This window comes from Cyphomyrmex costatus, unplaced genomic scaffold (assembly GCF_001594065.2).
Source record: "Cyphomyrmex costatus isolate MS0001 unplaced genomic scaffold, Ccosl1.0 scaffold932, whole genome shotgun sequence".
Lineage (NCBI taxonomy): Eukaryota > Metazoa > Arthropoda > Insecta > Hymenoptera > Formicidae > Cyphomyrmex > Cyphomyrmex costatus.
In genome coordinates, this window is record NW_017280520.1 from 47,771 (window position 1) to 65,947 (window position 18,177).

An 18,177-nucleotide genomic window follows, 5' to 3' on the forward strand; every position below is an offset into this window, starting at 1 on the left:
ACTGATTAATTGTATTAATTAATATTTCAGTTATTGTTTTTTAAATTATTGTAACAACATTGAAATGATTCAATTAGGGTTGAAATGTTTGTTTATTTTTACTTAAGTATTTAATTGTTTAATATATTTAGTTAATAAAAATCATAATTTTTAAAATTAATCTTATATTTGAAGAGAAAATGTTAGCAACTAAATCACATCTTGCTTCTTTAAATAAACACCTTTTATTGCACTGTTTGCATCAATTCAGAGAAATAAAAAAAAAACTTACACAATATAACAAATATAAAAAAACAATCTTTTTATCTATAATTTAATTTAAAATATAGTTTGCGACCAAACATGTTACATCAGAATCAAAATGTGTATAAGAAAGAACAAGAATTCTTGAAGACATAAAAGAAACGTTAACCGTGTTATTTCAAACTTATTATCAGTGATTATTTTAAACGATTTTCAGTGATCAATTATTGACATGTATTTAATAATCTAATTTATGGATAATTATTGTTGGCCAGTTGTGTGCAAACAGTAGAGGACTTCTTAAAAAAAAATTGTAAAAGAAATAAGAACAAGTGCTCAAAAATAAATTGTTTAAAAATATTATTAAATAATACAAAAGAAAGTAAGTGTTACTATAAAATATATTCTTAAAAAATATATTTATAATAATTTCTTATGTGAAGAGAATATTTATTAAGAAAATATAATCTGAAGAGTGTAAATAAGATAATTATAAGAATAGAACACTTAAAAACATTTTTCTGAGAAACTTTTATTGAAAATTGTCGAGAGAATATTCTACAATTTGTAGAAGGACATGCTCAAATACAGTCAAATAAGTGTGAAGATATGAGTAATGTAAACAAGGAAATATGACTTAAGTAACGAAGAATTGTGCAAAGGTGCTCGCCAGTCAACCTCACGTCGACCGATCTCGTTCTCCAAGATTTCATTCGCAGAAATTAGCAAGCAGCATTGTAGTTAAAATTTTTTTATTTAAATTGTACAGGTAAATACTTTTATTGTTATATAATTATTAATCTTACTGAGTCATTTTATGGAACAAACAAAATATATTTGTTAAGTACATTTAATTAGTAATATATTAATATTGGTTAATATGCAGGAATACATATGTTATATGTTATATAAGTATTAATATTAAGAAATAACATTATTTAGAAATAAGGTAAAATTATTAGGATTTCTTTGATTGGCATTTCTGTAATGATTCTACGATTGGAGTTGACGATTGTGATTGTCATTGAATGGCAATTTTTTTCTTCCTATAATGATATAAAGTCGACCGGAATGGAAATTACCGACATAACAAAAAAGGTTTTGTAATACTTGAGCGTCAAGTTCAGAGTGGAATATTTTTATCTACTTATGCATATCTTGTATAACAGAATGAAATATTTTATCTAGTCTACATAAAATTGTATATTAATACAATTTAAATTAATCATTAGTATACATGCTCAAATTTTTTAAATTTTAATAAATATATTTACGCGCGCACACACACACGCGCGCGCGCGCATAAATTAATTGAAATATGATTATACATTATGAGTATTTAAAGAATTATAATTTAGGTACTCTTATAAACTAAAGATTTTTACGAAAAAATTTCTAGTAATGTAAAAATAATGTAAAATAAAATAAATTTGAAAAGTAAAGCAACAAATGTTTCAATGAAGATTAAAATTTTATTATTAAATAATAATGATCTAATTCACAATTTATTACATAAATATCAAATTCAAGTTAATTTGGAGAACAATCTTTCTACAGCAATACTGATAAATCTGCTTGATAAACGGATTTCGTTTGACAACGACGTAAGCAAGTTCATCAGGAAGAAACGACGACGGGAGAGTTGAAAGAAAGGAAAGCGATCGGACGTAACCTTAGGCGGTCTTTCTTCGCTGGCCTCCTCTTTCGTAATACATCTCTCTTTCTCGCGTAAAGAAATGAGCAAATTACGTGAAAGCAACGGCGTTGCGTAGCATGTAGCTTACTCATCGCTCATATTTTTCGGTTACATGTTTGATGTAATAATATGTTAACGCAGATTTTGTAACAGATGTCGCTTCCTTTTCAATTATTCATTGATGTAATATATTAACACTTTACGACGCCTTCAAAATCTTGAGTACAATATATAAGATTTTTCAATTTCATTAAATTTATATTGTTTATGTTTTAAGGGAATGCTGGACTGACCAAATTATTGATATTACAGGCATATAAAAATCTTCGAATTGACTAAACGAAATAAAAAATCCCTTTACAGGATTGAAGTAGACGTAAAATCAAAAGATGCTGCATTGGACTTTATACGAAAATAAAAAAAAATTAAGTAAATTTCTAACGTTTTTCGATTTTAGTCTATTGCAACACCTCCTAATTTTGCGTCTACTTTAATTCTGTAAAAACATTTTTTATTCAGTTTTCAGAGATTTTATACAACTGTAAGGTCAATAATTTGGTCACTCCAGCGTTCCCTTAATTGTTTACAGTAACTTTATTTATTTTCATTTTCGCTCAACAAAAATATTATTCAATCGAGCTAAGAACGTGATATTTATATAATATATTAGCTTACTTAATTTAAAAAACTACAAAAATTACTTTTAATATGATTTAGTGTATAATAGTCTATCTCATTCAATTATAATTAAATAAAAAAATATATTAAAAGTAAATTTCTACGCAAAGAAGTAAAATTAAAATATTGTCTTTTTATATTAGTATTGTATATGTATATCATGAACCGGAAGTATATCAAAGATGATTGCTACGCAATGATATACTGATAAAACTTTTGACAGTATGACCTAATTAATTAATGATATGAGGCAACGATTTCTCAACAAATCGAGAAGTTACGCCTTGCAATTTAGAAATGTGAATGAATCATCAAATTCGCAATTTCTTCAAAAAACAAATTAAATAAACAAGTGCAAAGAAGCCTGCGTTATCCTTTTTAAAAGAAATGTTATAAAGAGGACTAATTGACTTTTATCACTTCCAATAAAGACATTTGATTATTTTTAACAATAATATCTTGATTATATATGTATATATTTTAGTATACATATTTTAAATAGCAATAACTTAAAGAAAAACTGTTACTAAAAAAATTTTCTATTAAAACTGAGCAAACCAGTTAGGTTTTAATTATATAAATCAAAAAATTCCACGGAAAAAAAACTATATTCTTATCAACTATAATATACACGCAAAAATTGTAATTTTGCTTCAAAGATTTTAATCCTGGTTTGATTAAAATTATATTAGTGTAAGTTTTTTTTATTGAACAAGTCTTGAATAGAGTGCAAAAGTAATACTTGCATCAATACAAATTTAATCAAATCAAAATTAAAATCCTTGAAACAAGATTACAATATTTTTGCTTATAAAGATATTATTAATTAAATAGCTTTTTTTATATACAGTCGTCAAGATTGGATATAATTAAACTTCACTAGTTTGTCCATTTTTTTCAACTATATATATTTTTCTCAATGACAAGTGTATCATATCTCTTTTAACTATAGTTAAATTAATTGTTTATGCATATAACTGATATAGCACATGATCAGCATATATCGGTGTCTCGTAAATTGTCAGTGATGTAATGCCGTAACACTCTCACTTATCTGACCGGTCCTGCTAGAACAGGAGACTCTGAACTTACGCGGATAAGTTCTGTAGTAGATCGCACATATAGTATCATAATTTATCACATGTGACAATTGAAAAAATGCAAAATTATACAGTTGCCAAAGAAGAAATATTAGACTTATTTTAATTCTGTGTTCAGTATTAAAAATAAAAAAAAGGAGGAGAGAAACGGATGAAAAAATCAACTGGAAATATATGATCCTACCTCTTTTTGAAATATAGAGATGGAGAGTGCGAATACACCGAGCACACTGATGGAGATGAAAACACGAAGACAGCCATTCCGGTCGCAAGTATCGACCTTGGACACCAGACGGAGACAGGCTGTTTGCGTAAGGAGGGCCTTCAAGAAATATGGATCCAAAAACAATCCTCATATCGTTCTCGATGGTCTCAATATGACCGTGCCGAAAGGCACAATGCAAGTATCTTCTGTCAACAACTTATAGTAATGAATCAATGACGATAAGTAATTAATAAGTTTTTTATAGCTACTTTATACAAAGAAGATTTAAGTTATGCATACAGAAAAGTCCTAAATTTTTAAATAATTAATATAAATTAAAGAATAAAGAGCTCAAAAATAATAGTATTCAGATAATAACAATTTTAATTGTTAATGATTATTAAATAAGTAATTTATGACGATGTAAAATTTTTTCTTTTTTTCTGGTTGATTTAATACATATGTTTTATTATAATAGTTATGGGCTACTTGGTGCGAGCGGTTGCGGAAAAACCACTTTACTGTCGTGCATCGTTGGTCGGAGACGTTTGAATTCTGGCGAAATATGGGTGTTGGGAGGCCGACCAGGTTCCAAAGGATCCGGTGTGCCCGGTCCCCGGGTCGGTTACATGCCGCAAGAGATTGCGCTTTACGGCGAGTTCTCCATTCGGGAAACATTTATCTATTTCGGCTGGTGTGCCGGTATGACGACAGAAGAAGTAGATGAAAAGCTGATTTTTTTGCTCAAGGTGAAAAATTTCCTGAGAAGTCGGAATTTTAAAGAGAGTTTTTAAAAAGTTTCTAGAATTTCCAGTTTTTTAATTTTCTAAATATTTGAATTTAGAATTTTTCCCAAAAAAAGGAAAGAAAATATCTTTATCACAGATACATATCGGGGCACAATATTATTTTCTGATTTATACATATTTTATTTACTTATATTATTCTCTACGTTTTCTGATTACAGTTTTTACAACTACCGTCCGAAAATCGTTTTGTTAAGAATCTCTCAGGTGGCCAGCAAAGAAGAGTATCCTTCGCGGCTGCCATTTTAGCTGAGCCCGAACTCTTGATTCTGGATGAACCGACAGTCGGAGTGGATCCCATTCTCCGTCAAAGCATTTGGGACCATTTAGTGCACCTCACCAAGGATGGCAACAAGACCATTATCATTACCACGCATTACATCGAAGAAACTAGGCAAGTTGCTATATAATTATTACATTTAGTAATATATTACGTCTAATATTATATTTATTACATTTTATTAGTATTTTATACATTCGATACTTTCACTTCATGACTTTCACTTTACAAACTAAATCAAACCTTGTTTTATTAGTTGTACAGGAAGCGCTATAAATTGAATTAGTCAATTTTATATTCTCGTAACTAGAATAAAAGAAATAAAGAATTATAAAACATTTTAATGTAATCAGAATTTCTCCATCAATTGTTCAATTCACTGAAAAAAATGATCTCGCGCGCAATTGTAGCGAAAAATTACGTATAAATAGATATGAAAAATTAGCTAAAATAGATAAATGTCTAACAAAAGCACTGCGATATTGGATGTTTTGTAATGTAATCAATATAAATGACAAAGACAGAATTTATATCTAAACCATTTGTCAAATTTGTTAAGAAAGTCTCTCAGTAATCAAATGACTGGTTCATATTTAGCAATGATTCGTATTGATTTGATTATGAGATTTAAATTTTCTTACATATATTATTAAAATATTGTGCAATAAATTCTACGCTCATGATACATAATTTTCTATGTAGACACAAAATACAGCGATAATTAATTCCAGCTGGAGTAACAAAATATTTTTTACGTGTATTAAGGTTACTCGTTACTCCATTTTAATGCCAGAAACATTATTATATAAGTTACATAATAAAAAATTTTATTTTTTAAATAAATAATTTTAAAAAAATTATAAAAATATGAATTGTCCAGGCAAGCTGGTATTATCGGTTTAATGAGAAACGGTAAGTTTCTGGCAGAGGAATCGCCGACAAAACTGATGGAAATGCATCGATTAGATACTTTGGAAGAGGTTTTTTTGAAGCTGAGCAAAAGGCAGAATCTGGGATTAAGAAGGAGAAGCAGTATTCTAAGCAGTGTAACAGGCCTTCCGCCAGAAGATGTGAGTACAAATACAAAGGACATATTTTGGGAAAGAAGTAATATTTTTATATGCCCTGATGAAATTGTTAATGAGAAATTATATTTATATCTGTTTATAAAGAGTTTTATCAATGGTTACACTGTTTATAAAAAGTTTGATTGATGATTATACTGTTTGAAAGCACGTTGCAAACATCTGGCAAACATCTGTTAACTAAACATTTTACATACACTTAAAAAATGATAATGAAAATATTTAAGACTGTGTCATTAAATGAAACATTTCATAAGAAATGGTTTAAAAACATTCGAAACACACACTGATTGAAAATTTGATTTCGGAGTGCATCAAAACAGACTTATAATGTCTTATGTTTGTACGCGGCATCGCTAATTATACATATAGATGAACACGACAGATTTAAGTGTTTATCAATAAAAAATTACTTATAATTAAAATAGAATAAAAGATGTAGTATTATGAGATTTTTCACTCATAAGTAAAATGATTCCTTGAAAGAAATCCCTAAAATTAAATTCGAAAATAAAAGTAAATGTTTTGGTATTGTGTAAAAATTAATTCAGGGACGTGATTTTCTGAAAAAAATCTGACAAAAATAGTATGTTTATTGAGAGTTTATAAAAAGTTTGCTTAAATATTAAATAGATGATTTATTTGAGTTTTCAAACATTCATTAAATTGTTTATAAAATTTAAACGTAGAATTGTTTAGGACGACTATATTTGGATATGCGTTTCAATAGGAAAGTGTTGTGTGGTATTTTTAGAACATTGTAAATGTTCAGAAGATATCTTAATTCAAACATCCCTTAAAAGTTTGCAATATTCCGAAAATACGTACCACATATAGTACGTTACTTCTCAACACCTATACCAAACGTAGTCGTGAATATCTCATAAATAATTCCGTGTTTTAATCTCCGTCTCATAAACAATTTAATAAATGTTTTAAAGATTAGAGAAACAGTTTAAGTATTTGTTCTTAATACAGCTTATTAAAATATTTTTTAATATCTCTTTATTTTTAGGACGAAATAGATGAGATGAGTGGCGAATTCGGAGATAATGTGAGCATATCTAGTCGACGGAAAAGTGTAGTCATTGTGGATGATGGCAATGTATGAGTAATAATTTCCTATTTACGTCTAGAGCACTTTATGATTACTTATTAATTGTAAAATAGCGCTATTTAATGATTATTTTTATAGTAATTATTTATCAGTTTAAATATTTGTTTATATACTATTATTTGATATAAAAGTGCTAAAAATAGATTTTATTTATCCTTGCATGTCTTTTAATAGGTCTCAGCATTGCCACCGGAAGAAAAGGGTGATTCTTCCAAACATACTATTAATCCAATGCACATGAAAGCTCTTATCTGGAAAAACTTTTTGTGGATGTGGCGAAATGTCGGGTAATAATCAAATTCATTTAATCACATTTCTATATTAAATTTTCTTTCACTTCTTCGTTTAGTCTCTAATTGCAATTTTTCATCTTACAGGATGATGTTATTCATCATTGGTTTACCGGTCGCCCAAATAATCCTCTTCTGCATCTCCATTGGTAAGGACCCCATAGGATTAAAATTAGCCGTTGTCAACCACGAACTCAACAATAGTATGCAACCGTGCATTCCTCCTGGAACCGTATGCGATTGGACGCTATTAAGCTGCCGATATCTTCAGCACTTACAGAAGAAAACTATACAGCTGTTACCCTACAACAGTGACGAAGAAGCTAGAAATGCAGTGATAAAGGGATGGACATGGGGCGCTGTATCATTTCCATCTAACTATTCCGAAGCTCTCATGGCAAGAATAGATTACGGCAGAGATGCCGAAGAATGGGACATTAATTTCGCGGAGATGGAAGTTGTCATGGACATGTCTAGTAAGTCTTTGAACGTGAAATCAAATAAAATAATTTTTCATGTTTTTGAGTGGCATTCTAAGTGTTGCCTTATAATAAACTCAATCTTGAAAAATCTTTCGATAATTAATAAAGATTACATAATTTTTATCTGAGAATCCTGATATAAACGCGTGCTATTCTAACGCGATATATATTCGCAGATCAACAAATAGGCCAGTTATTACAAAGGGATCTCTTTTACGCATTTCAAGATTTCGCTAAGGAGATCACTGTAGCCTGCAACTACAGTGAGAAGTTAACAAGCGTACCCATAAACGTAAGTAAACAATTATAATATGCTCATACTATTATAATATGCTCATACAGGATTGTCAGCATCAGTTACAATAAAATCAACGCAGAATGTCAGCAGGTACTGAACCAACTCTGACAAATGACTGGCTAAAATTAAGCTAGGTCCAGTACTAAGTCTAAGTTATTAGGGAGTTTTTGCAATATCTTAATTAGGTATGAAGATAAATACCTTAATTAGGTATGAAGATAAATACTTAATTAGGTATGAAAAAAAAGATAATATGACTTCAGTGTTCACCGTATCTGGCATACACCGTATTGCAAAAACTCCCTATTATCATTCAACAAGTACTGCGTCGGTGTGAAATGTGACAATCAGTAATGGCCCCACACTAAACTAGTTTTAAACTCTATATAAGGCATTCCACGTTAAATTGAACACTTTTAAAATATTGTCATCTTTATTTTTTTTTAATTTACTGACATATTCTACAGATAAAAATATGAGACACGTATATGTTTCGCGAAAAAGTTTCGAGATTTTTTATGAAGTTGTTCATGCTTGTAAACTGCAGAACTTTATAAAAAAAGACTTCGCTCACGCGAACATTCAAATTATTATATCATCAAAATGCGAAAATTTCGATTATTATATTATCGAAACTATTAATCGTACAAAAAAATAAGACGGTAACTTAAAAATTTTGTAAAAATGTTTTAAGTACCGTCTTTAGCATTTTTTGTATAATTAATGGTTTCGATAATATAATAATCGAAATGTTTGCGTGAGCAACGTTTTTTTATGAATTTATGCAATTTATCAACATAAATAACTTTACAAAAAAAATCTCAAATTTTTTTCGCGACACACGTGTCTCATATTTTTATCTGTATAGAATACGTCAGTAAATTAAAAAAAATAAAAAAAACTATGTTTCAAAGATGCGGTTTGACGTGGAACGCCTTATATGGGAGTAGAGATAAGAAAGTTTTGTCTAATTTTGTATGCATAGCGTTTTAATATTATAATTATTTTTTTACATTATTGTAAATTATTATTTATAACATTTCATATCTGTTGTTATAATTATCTTGTTAGTTTAAAACACCAATCTTCGGACCTCAAGATCCTAACTTCACAGATTTTGCAGCGCCCGGAGTAATTCTAACGTAGGTATTTACATATTAATATCAACATGATACAGTAATATACATGTACATTAAATTGCCTTCTTTCAAGAAAAATTTGTTAGCATTGAAAGAATTCGTGTTTTTTCAGAATTATTTTCTTTCTCTCAGTCGCATTGACGTCGGGCGCCATGCTGCTAGAGAGAAATGAGGGTTTGCTAGAAAGAAGTCTTGTGTCAGGTCTGTACAAACAAAAAGAGAGAAATATTAAAAGCCGTAATAAATAAAAGATATATTCCGATCCTATCCTAAACAACATAGAGAATATTTTTAAAATATTATGTGCTGTCTGGGATCATCCCAATCAGCATACAATATTAAAAAAATATTTTTTTAATATTTATTTAATATAAACATATTAAATTTAATTAATACTTAATATATTGAGATATAGATAAATCTTAGAATATATATCTGCTGGAATTTAGATTAATAAATCTTGGAATTGATAAATAATTAATTTTGTAATTATATACAGGTGTCACTGGTATTGAGATTCTCTTTGGTCAAGTAATTACACAGTTCACGGTAATGTTCGGACAAGTTGTGATGGTCCTCATAGTTTCATTTGCTATTTTTAAACTCACTTGCGAAGGCGATATTGGTTGGATCACCGTATTGATCACCCTTACGGGTCTTTGCGGCATGTGCTTCGGTAATCCATTCATTATCTTAATACTAAATCGCTGTGTGAAATATTTAATCACAAAAGTATTATAGCACTTTCTTTTATAAAATTCTTTATAATTATTACTTTTGAATAATATAATTCTTTTAGAAAGATACACTTAATTTTTATTAAAATTTCGTAATTATTATAAAGTTACAGCAACTCTGTTATAAAAACGTGAAAACAAGAAATTGAAGATTTTATGTAAGAAATTATGAAAAGTGTTCTCTTGTCAAAAAGAACGTAAAAACATCGCTACGTTATTTATCGATTATATACACTTTGTTCTTTCAAAAATTGTTTAAAAACACGAATTTAATTTTCAGGATTTGTAATTGCCTGTTTCTGTGACAATGAAAGGAGCGCTACGTATGTGGCAATGGGTTCTTTTCTTCCAATTGTGATGTTATGCGGCATTATTTGGCCCATAGAGGGCATGCATCCATTTTTAAAATATATTAGTTTCTTACTACCCTTAACGAAGAGCACAGATTCAATGAGATCAATGCTGGCCAGAGGTTGGACGATATCAGAACCATCGGTTTATTATGGCTTTATCGCTACTCTCATATGGATTAGCGTTTTCATGAGCTTGTCGATATTGCTAATTAAATTTAGAAAGGGTTAATTTAAAGGAAAATAATTTTATAAATATTGTATAAAATAGAGTTCACCAAATCTCTCTATATAAACTGTAATATAATAAAGTTAAATAAATAAAATAATTCTAATTGTTATACATATTTAGATATTACGCACAATCTAGTTCATAAATCAAGTTTCAATTTATTTAAATAGAAATCTTTACTTTCGCGCAATGTTATTATAATTGCTGCCAAATATTTTTGAGAAAAAACTGAATTAGCTTTCTTATATAAAAATTCAAAGTTACGCATATTTATATAAAAATTATATTGTTATATAATTCATAGCATATAAATATTAAAACAATATAAATGTATAACGTAATATTAAAAAATCTGAAATATTTCTAAATAACTTGTCGTGTTTGCTGATGAAAAAGACAGAAGACTTGCAACCAATTGTATAAGATAAACATTGCTTGCAATATTTCATTGCGTTTGATGTGCAAACCATCTAGGAAGAATCTCACAAAGAAGACAATGATCTCCACAATGATGACACAAAGTTGCATGAGTAACCACGGTGTGTGTAGCATAGGGTATTCCTGCCAAAGCAAAGCTATTTATTTAGAAATAACAAATGCGTTTTTAAGTTTTTATATAAATTTATAAAATATCATATAATTTTCATAATATTTTTAAATAAATGTTATTTTTTAAACATAATGTTAAATTATTTTAAATTTTTTTTAAAAAGTATCTAAAAAATACTTTTTACTTACTGTGATTGCGCCTAACATAATTAAAGTGTAATGCTCGATTCCCAAGATTGATGTCATTAACTTCAAATCCCTCTCGACAGTAAAGGGCACTGCAATTATCATTTAACAGTTTACAATGATTTATTGACATCTTGACTATAGATCTAGACAACACAGAATATTTATTATAAATATTTATTACTATTCATTTTTTGAAATGTTATATAAATATTTTAGACATATTGTATACAAAACTTTATTCAAAATATTATTAAAATAAAGATTTAATATTTTATGTAATGTTTATGATAAATTATAAATAAACATTTCTAATAAATATTTTTTACTTGAATTATAATGTCTTATTCATCATTTTTATAGCATTTACTACAACATTTGCAATAAATATTTTATAATATTTGTAATAAATATTTATGATCAGAGTGCAGTCTAAGATCACAAAATATTTGAAATAAATCTTACAAACATTTTCAAATATTTTATAAATATTTTATAAATATTGTGTGATGTCTGAGTGTATATAGTTAAAATATTTTTTAATTAATTCAAAATACTATCTAATGAAACAATAAATAAACCTTCTTGATTGTTCCTACGGCGTGATGACATCCTGGGAATTTTACAATTTATTGTGCATATTATGTCAAAAGCCGTGACTACCTAGCGAAATTTTTTATTAATAATGTATAGTACTTAAATGTACACTTTTTTAATAAAATATATCTTTAAATTAGCAAAATGGGAATATTACGATAGACTAACGGTCCCAATAAGGCCCAAAACAATCACATATAACGAGCTACCCATTACGTAATTATTGCATAAGGAACAGGCCATTCGTCCGATTCTCTGTAAAAGAAAACTATTATTGTTATAACGAGAATAATTGTTTTTGAAAATCGTAAGAAACATTTAATTACTAAGTGTCCACCATGGACTCTAAAATTTCGTCGACTGTGAAAAGCCATAATTCACTTTATATCTCAATATTTTGAATCTGAAAAAACTGTTTCTCTTCTTCAAATTAAAATGCAAATACGTTAAACAGTTCAAACGTTCCGTTTAAAAACAGATATGTTCAATAAATTTTATTATATTTGCACGTTTACTTTTCACAAATTTTAGAGGTTTGCTTTTTCGCTCCATGAAATTGCACCTTCATGCGTTTTCAGTAGATCGCAATTTAAACATGAGTTATATAAATTAATATTTGTGAATTTGATTAATGTAATCTGTATTTATTTAATGTAATCGATTATTCTAATCAATTTGATCAAACACACTTAACATTTTAATGTAAAAAAAAAAACAGATTTTTGACAGAATTATTTCACATAATATTTTTTCGTATAAATACATAAATTGCGTAAATATGTATAATATGTTAATAAAAATAGCTTGTAGTTTTTAAAATCGATTCCACTATCAATTTGCACAAAATTACAAATCGAAGTCAATAACGCGAAGTTTTGCAATTATAACAAAATGATTATGTAATTCTATTTTTTTATTTTTATCGTCATTACATTACATTGATTAATTGGTTTTCCATTCTATAATACTTTTTTATCTTTACCTCATCATATTGTTTTGCAAATTTATCAGTTTGCTGCATAATTTCTATATTCTTCGTTATATATGTATGCTATTTATTATTTCAAAAAATAATATAAATCATAATCAATATAATGTATGTGCATTTTGAAATATACTGATACATTTGGATAAAAACAAATTTATCAATCATTTACGTGATCTATCAATAACAATGGGTCAACGATCAAGTCGTATTCAAGGTAGTCTTAAAGATTATCTAGAAAGAATGAAAAAACGTCTAAAAACGGTACATTATATTATAGTATTTATATATATTATAAATATGATACATCTATATTTTTAGTTGCATATGTATGTTTCGCGCTAAAGTAAAAATATTTATTTTATAAATAGAAATATATATGTATACGTGGACAGTTTGACAAGTCAGTGATATTAAAAAAAAACTGTTAAATAATAAATCGAATTTCATAAAAAAAAAAGTTAAAGAAAAGTCATTGATTCATCAAACTGTCCTCAAGCATGAAAAGTTCTTCGTATTCTTTTAACAATATAAATTCGATATTCATATTATTTAATTTTTTGAAAAACACATTTTTTTTTTAAGATTTTATTTATCTTCTTGCAGCTAATTGAAGCTAAAATATTATCTCATTTATTTCAGAATCATTCCCAAATAATTGAGAAAAATGAGAACTCACTGGAAAAGAAAACGTTTTTTTACCATGAAGGTTTCAAGATAGTCAGAGCAATGTCGTTGGCATTATTAATATTGATTTTGTGCTATTACGGATCAACGGAATACAATGTTTTGCAGAATGGACAGATTCTTCGCGGTTTTCCCTCTAGAAAGACTGTCTTGACATTTAGTTTCGGCTATTCCATCTCGCGCACTATACCATCTGTAGTTACAGTTGGCATGCTCATTTATTCCATTTTAATGGTAAACAAAATTATTATCAAGTGATATACCTAGTTTTTTCTATGCTTTAGTTTCATTTTATGATTCTTGATTATTATGTATTTTAGAAGCGGCCGCAACTTAGTTTTCCTTTCATAAGCTTCTTTTTAGCTGAACTAGTGTGCGATTTCTGTGATGTGATCATAATGATCTGGTATTTTTTCAAATATCTACAAATACAAACCGCGTTATTTTATGCTGCAGGATTTCTTCTCTTGCTCTGTAAATATTTTTATCCCCTTTTCACTTTTTTTACGAAGAAACATATCTCTTCTGTACACAATAAAATAAACAAATTATCTTTAATACACTGAAAGAAAAGATTAGCTGCTGCAGCAAATTAAGATGGTAAAATATGGCATACCATTTTTAATAGACTGTAGCAGTCAATCTTTTCTTTCAAGCTGTATTTTATAAATTTAGAAAATATTCAATAAAAAAAGATTATATTATGTATTTAAGATCTGTCTCATCTATTTGTTATTTATTTTATACAGTTTATTGTTATTTTTACTTGTTTTTATACATAATAAATACTTATATATATGTCATTTTTTTTGTATTTAGCGACAGAAGTATGGACATGGCTGGATATTGTGTGGCTCTATGAACACCGAAATTCAATTATACTAAATAATGATGATAAACATCAGAACAATGAAAATCGATAAAAATTTATGTTTCTGATTATTGTCCGAATTTCGTATTCCTATATTGTATACACATTTTTCTTATAAATCTTTTCAAACAAATCATACATATGTTGATTCTTAAAACTTAAAAAAATGTTTATTTCCAAACCATATAGTTTTTAAATTTCGTAACGTAAAAGTTCATTTTTCACGTCGTCAAAATATAATCATTGCAGATATTTTATTAATTCTTATTTATTTTTATATTTATATATTTTAGAAAGATTATGTTAAATTTCATGAAATGAAAATTATATATTGCATAATTTATAAATAAATTTTTGGATTACATTGTAAGTTTCCAAGATTTTTTAGACGTATAGACGGTAGGACAATCGAAAGCGTTGACCGAACATTGCGATTTTAAATCAAGTACTCGCACCTCGGTACAGTTATCAATCCTAAAAAAGCAAGAGTTCACAATTATATATGACAACATTCTAGGTATACTTTTCGTGTGTATACGTCTACCTCGGACAAAATTTATCCAATGCATCCTTCAAACTATACATTTGCGTTGCATTCTTGGATATTTCCCGTATTACAAATCCTAGAAATGCTTGACAATGCACGTCTGTCGCTTGTAATTCGATCATTGGGTCGATCGTAACTAATTTGTCCGGCATGCAATCTCGTTTCCCCGTTTTACTACAAAAATAAAATAGAAGCGCTGAAAATCATATTAATTATTTATCTTTAAGCTTTTACTTATTTACTTACTTCCACCGAGATTTATTGATAACTGATAAATTGCAATATGCGCTCGGATGCATTGCAACGCCGGGGAAGTTCCAAAGCAGATACGCTCTCGCCGCCATCAGCAATAATTCATTGTTTAAATTTCTTGCGATACTCGATAATTCCGTTCTGACGAATATAAATATGATATCAAAATATAATTTCTTTTATTAAAGAATCAAAATAAACAAAAAACAATTTAATTTTAAATAAGCAAAAGAATTCGTAAAGTGATAATATGTGACATTATATTATATTAATTTATCACGTTTTATTCTATTAAAAAATATAGTACTCTAAGAATTATTTTTCAGAATTATTAAACACAGTATACGTTAAAACATAAAAATGCTTAAAAAATATATGTGTATAATTCTAAATATTAATTATTATTATGTTTAATAATCTTATTTTTATTACTTGCTGAAAAATTTGTCAATCAATAATTCGGCAATGTGAATATTGGCATTTTGGGAAGCCAGAGCCATTTTGAGATAAATTTCCGATGTGTTTGGTGTACTGGAGGTACGCATCAAATTGATTAAATATATCTATAAAAAATTAACTGTAATTATTCTTATAATTAAGATTATATTTTAGTTTCATTTAAATAAAAAAAAAGAAACGAGATGATAAAATCTAAGATCTAAAATCTAATCTATTATTCGTCCAAAAAGTTAAATGTAATAATTTTCAAATATTTATATTAAAAGAATAACATTAAAAATTATTTAGTTATTTGCCCTGATAGCAAAGCCTGCGGAAACAGATTTGGAGCAGAGCCTGCTGACAATTTTTGATAACAGATTGGTAACAAATTGTAGACAGAGTCTGTATTATCAGATATTGTCAGCAAATTGCCAAACTGCTGAAAACGTCTGCTGTTATATGATATTTTGCAGCAGATTGGTAGCAAAAACCGAGTAGACTCTGCTGACAAGATCTGACAGCAGGGCCCTGTACACGTCTACTGACAGTTGTCAGTGTCGTTCAGTAGAGCGATAGCCAATAAGAACCCCACTTTTCTTCTAGAACAGTCCTTGCTTTTGGCTATCGTTAATTATCAACATACCTACAAATGTTGGGAGACGTATACAGAATATGAGCCCAGATTACGAGCAGATCTGCTGACAGAAGTTGAAGACAGATTGGTGGCAGAAAACAAACAGAGTCTGCGCTTACCTATAGTTATTTAAAATTTAAATGTCTATTTTGACTTGTGCGTGTAATCTAACCGCTGAGTGCGTTCGGGGAACACACTGTCAGCGTTATTTTATCAACTTTTGTCAGCAGACTCTGCTCGTAATCTGCTATCAGATCATGTCAGCAAACTCTGCTCGGTTTTTGCTACAAATCTGTTGCAAAACATATCAGTAAATGTTGTCGTCAAATCCATAGCCAAGTGCGGATGCAGATGGCTACGGTTTTGTAGCCAAAATCTGATCGAGATTGCTGCCAATTTACGCATAAATTGGCAACATTTTGCTATCAAGGTGTATATAAAATGTAAATTAAATTATTATAAAATTTTGATATACATTCAGGTTTGGTTGTTCTCTGGCCGCAGTCTCGATATAACAGAATTCTTTTCTAGACCAGACTTGTGCAGCTTCCTTCACGAAATAGACATTAAAGGAACATTCATCATCGGAAATCTTCAATTCAGTACTTGAATAATAAATTATAATAATGTGTATATTTCTTGATTAAAAAGAAATCACATTATTCCATTATTAAATATATTATATTTTTACGTAAATTCAAAAAATTAATTAATATACGAAATATTAATTGAAAACATTCAGTATAAATTAAAAATATCATATTAATTAAAAAATTAATTAAATTATATTTATTCGCCTTATTTATCTTATTAAGTAAAAATTTTATTTCTTTATTCAGTGATTTTCTTAAAAGTATTAATTCATTAAATTATAATTATTAATAACAATAATTATTAGTACCAGCAATTATTGTCATCGTTCATTATGGGTAAACAAAATATCGCCGTCACAAAGGCAAAAAAAGTAAAACTGAGAAGAACGAAACACATTGCTGTAAACGAATTGCAAACATCGTTCGGCCATCTCCTTAATTGGTTCGCAGTGCCCTTAAGCATTAGGCTGTGGTGTCGAATGTTCCGAATCGGATCTTCAACGTATACATCAATGATCTTGTTTTTGTCTTCATCCAAGAAAGGAAGTCTGTCTTCGCTATAATCTAGGAATTTTTTTAATTTTTCATTTAAATATAGTACACTACTCCACAAAATTAAACGATCACTTGTTCCACCCTGCAAAAATAGGCAAACTTTGAGATAGAATAACTTCGTCAAAAATCATCGTATCGAGATTTAAAAAAGCATTTTAAAGCTTGAAATCTCTACTTTTCAGACCTGTACTTGAAAAAACGGTCTTACTGATATTTCGTGAAGTTGCACAATCATAAATAAAAGTGTGTTAAACCTAAAAATTTTTTACAAAATTTGACAAGTTCCATAGTTATTTAACATTTAGGTAAAAATGGCCTCTTCACTTCAACGTTGAATAACTCGGTGAAAAAAAGTCGTACAGAGCTCAACAAAAAAAACAAATTAAAGGTAAAGATTCTCTCTTTCGAAAGCTGTAAACCGCATTTATGCACGATTTTTACTTGACTCCGTGGAACTTGTCAAATTTTGTAAAAAATTTTTAGGTTTGACACACTTTTATTTATGATTGTGCAACTTCACGAAATATCAGTAAGACCGTTTT

The 18,177-nt window shown here is 28.3% G+C and overlaps 4 protein-coding genes across 5 annotated transcripts; 2 read left to right on the forward strand and 2 right to left on the reverse strand.

Annotated features, from left to right (window-relative positions):
* Positions 1-755: 755 nt before the first annotated feature.
* LOC108781953 (ABC transporter G family member 20) lies at positions 756-10,780 on the forward strand. Of its 2 annotated transcripts, XM_018550088.1 has the most exons (13): positions 756-1,012; positions 3,919-4,117; positions 4,401-4,671; positions 4,890-5,122; positions 5,889-6,078; positions 7,109-7,198; positions 7,385-7,497; positions 7,588-7,976; positions 8,159-8,274; positions 9,352-9,422; positions 9,532-9,620; positions 9,919-10,095; positions 10,437-10,780. In XM_018550088.1, the coding sequence occupies exons 2-13, from the start codon at positions 3,921-3,923 to the stop codon at positions 10,736-10,738; spliced, it is 2,238 nt and encodes a 745-aa protein (XP_018405590.1). In that variant the 5' UTR covers positions 756-1,012; positions 3,919-3,920; the 3' UTR covers positions 10,739-10,780. The 2 variants fall into 2 exon arrangements, with proteins under 2 accessions (XP_018405590.1, XP_018405591.1); XM_018550089.1 differs by lacking the exon at positions 756-1,012 and having other exon boundaries at positions 3,814-4,117.
* Positions 10,781-11,101: 321 nt separating this feature from the next.
* LOC108781940 (uncharacterized) lies at positions 11,102-12,454 on the reverse strand. Its single transcript, XM_018550070.1, has 5 exons — positions 12,397-12,454; positions 12,239-12,325; positions 12,055-12,136; positions 11,477-11,565; positions 11,102-11,299 (listed from the first exon to the last, which is right to left on the reverse strand). Exons 1-5 carry the CDS (start codon positions 12,442-12,444, stop codon positions 11,102-11,104), a joined length of 504 nt encoding a protein of 167 aa, XP_018405572.1. The 5' UTR covers positions 12,445-12,454.
* A 1,286-nt stretch (positions 12,455-13,740) lies between these two features.
* LOC108781942 (uncharacterized) lies at positions 13,741-14,665 on the forward strand. The gene is made up of 3 exons (XM_018550071.1): positions 13,741-13,976; positions 14,063-14,216; positions 14,562-14,665. Exons 1-3 carry the CDS (start codon positions 13,785-13,787, stop codon positions 14,663-14,665), a joined length of 450 nt encoding a protein of 149 aa, XP_018405573.1. The 5' UTR covers positions 13,741-13,784.
* Positions 14,666-14,972: 307 nt separating this feature from the next.
* On the reverse strand, positions 14,973-17,411 carry LOC108781943 (uncharacterized). Its single transcript, XM_018550072.1, has 6 exons — positions 17,389-17,411; positions 16,963-17,092; positions 15,845-15,975; positions 15,420-15,553; positions 15,158-15,344; positions 14,973-15,087 (listed from the first exon to the last, which is right to left on the reverse strand). Exons 1-6 carry the CDS (start codon positions 17,409-17,411, stop codon positions 14,973-14,975), a joined length of 720 nt encoding a protein of 239 aa, XP_018405574.1.
* Positions 17,412-18,177: the final 766 nt, after the last annotated feature.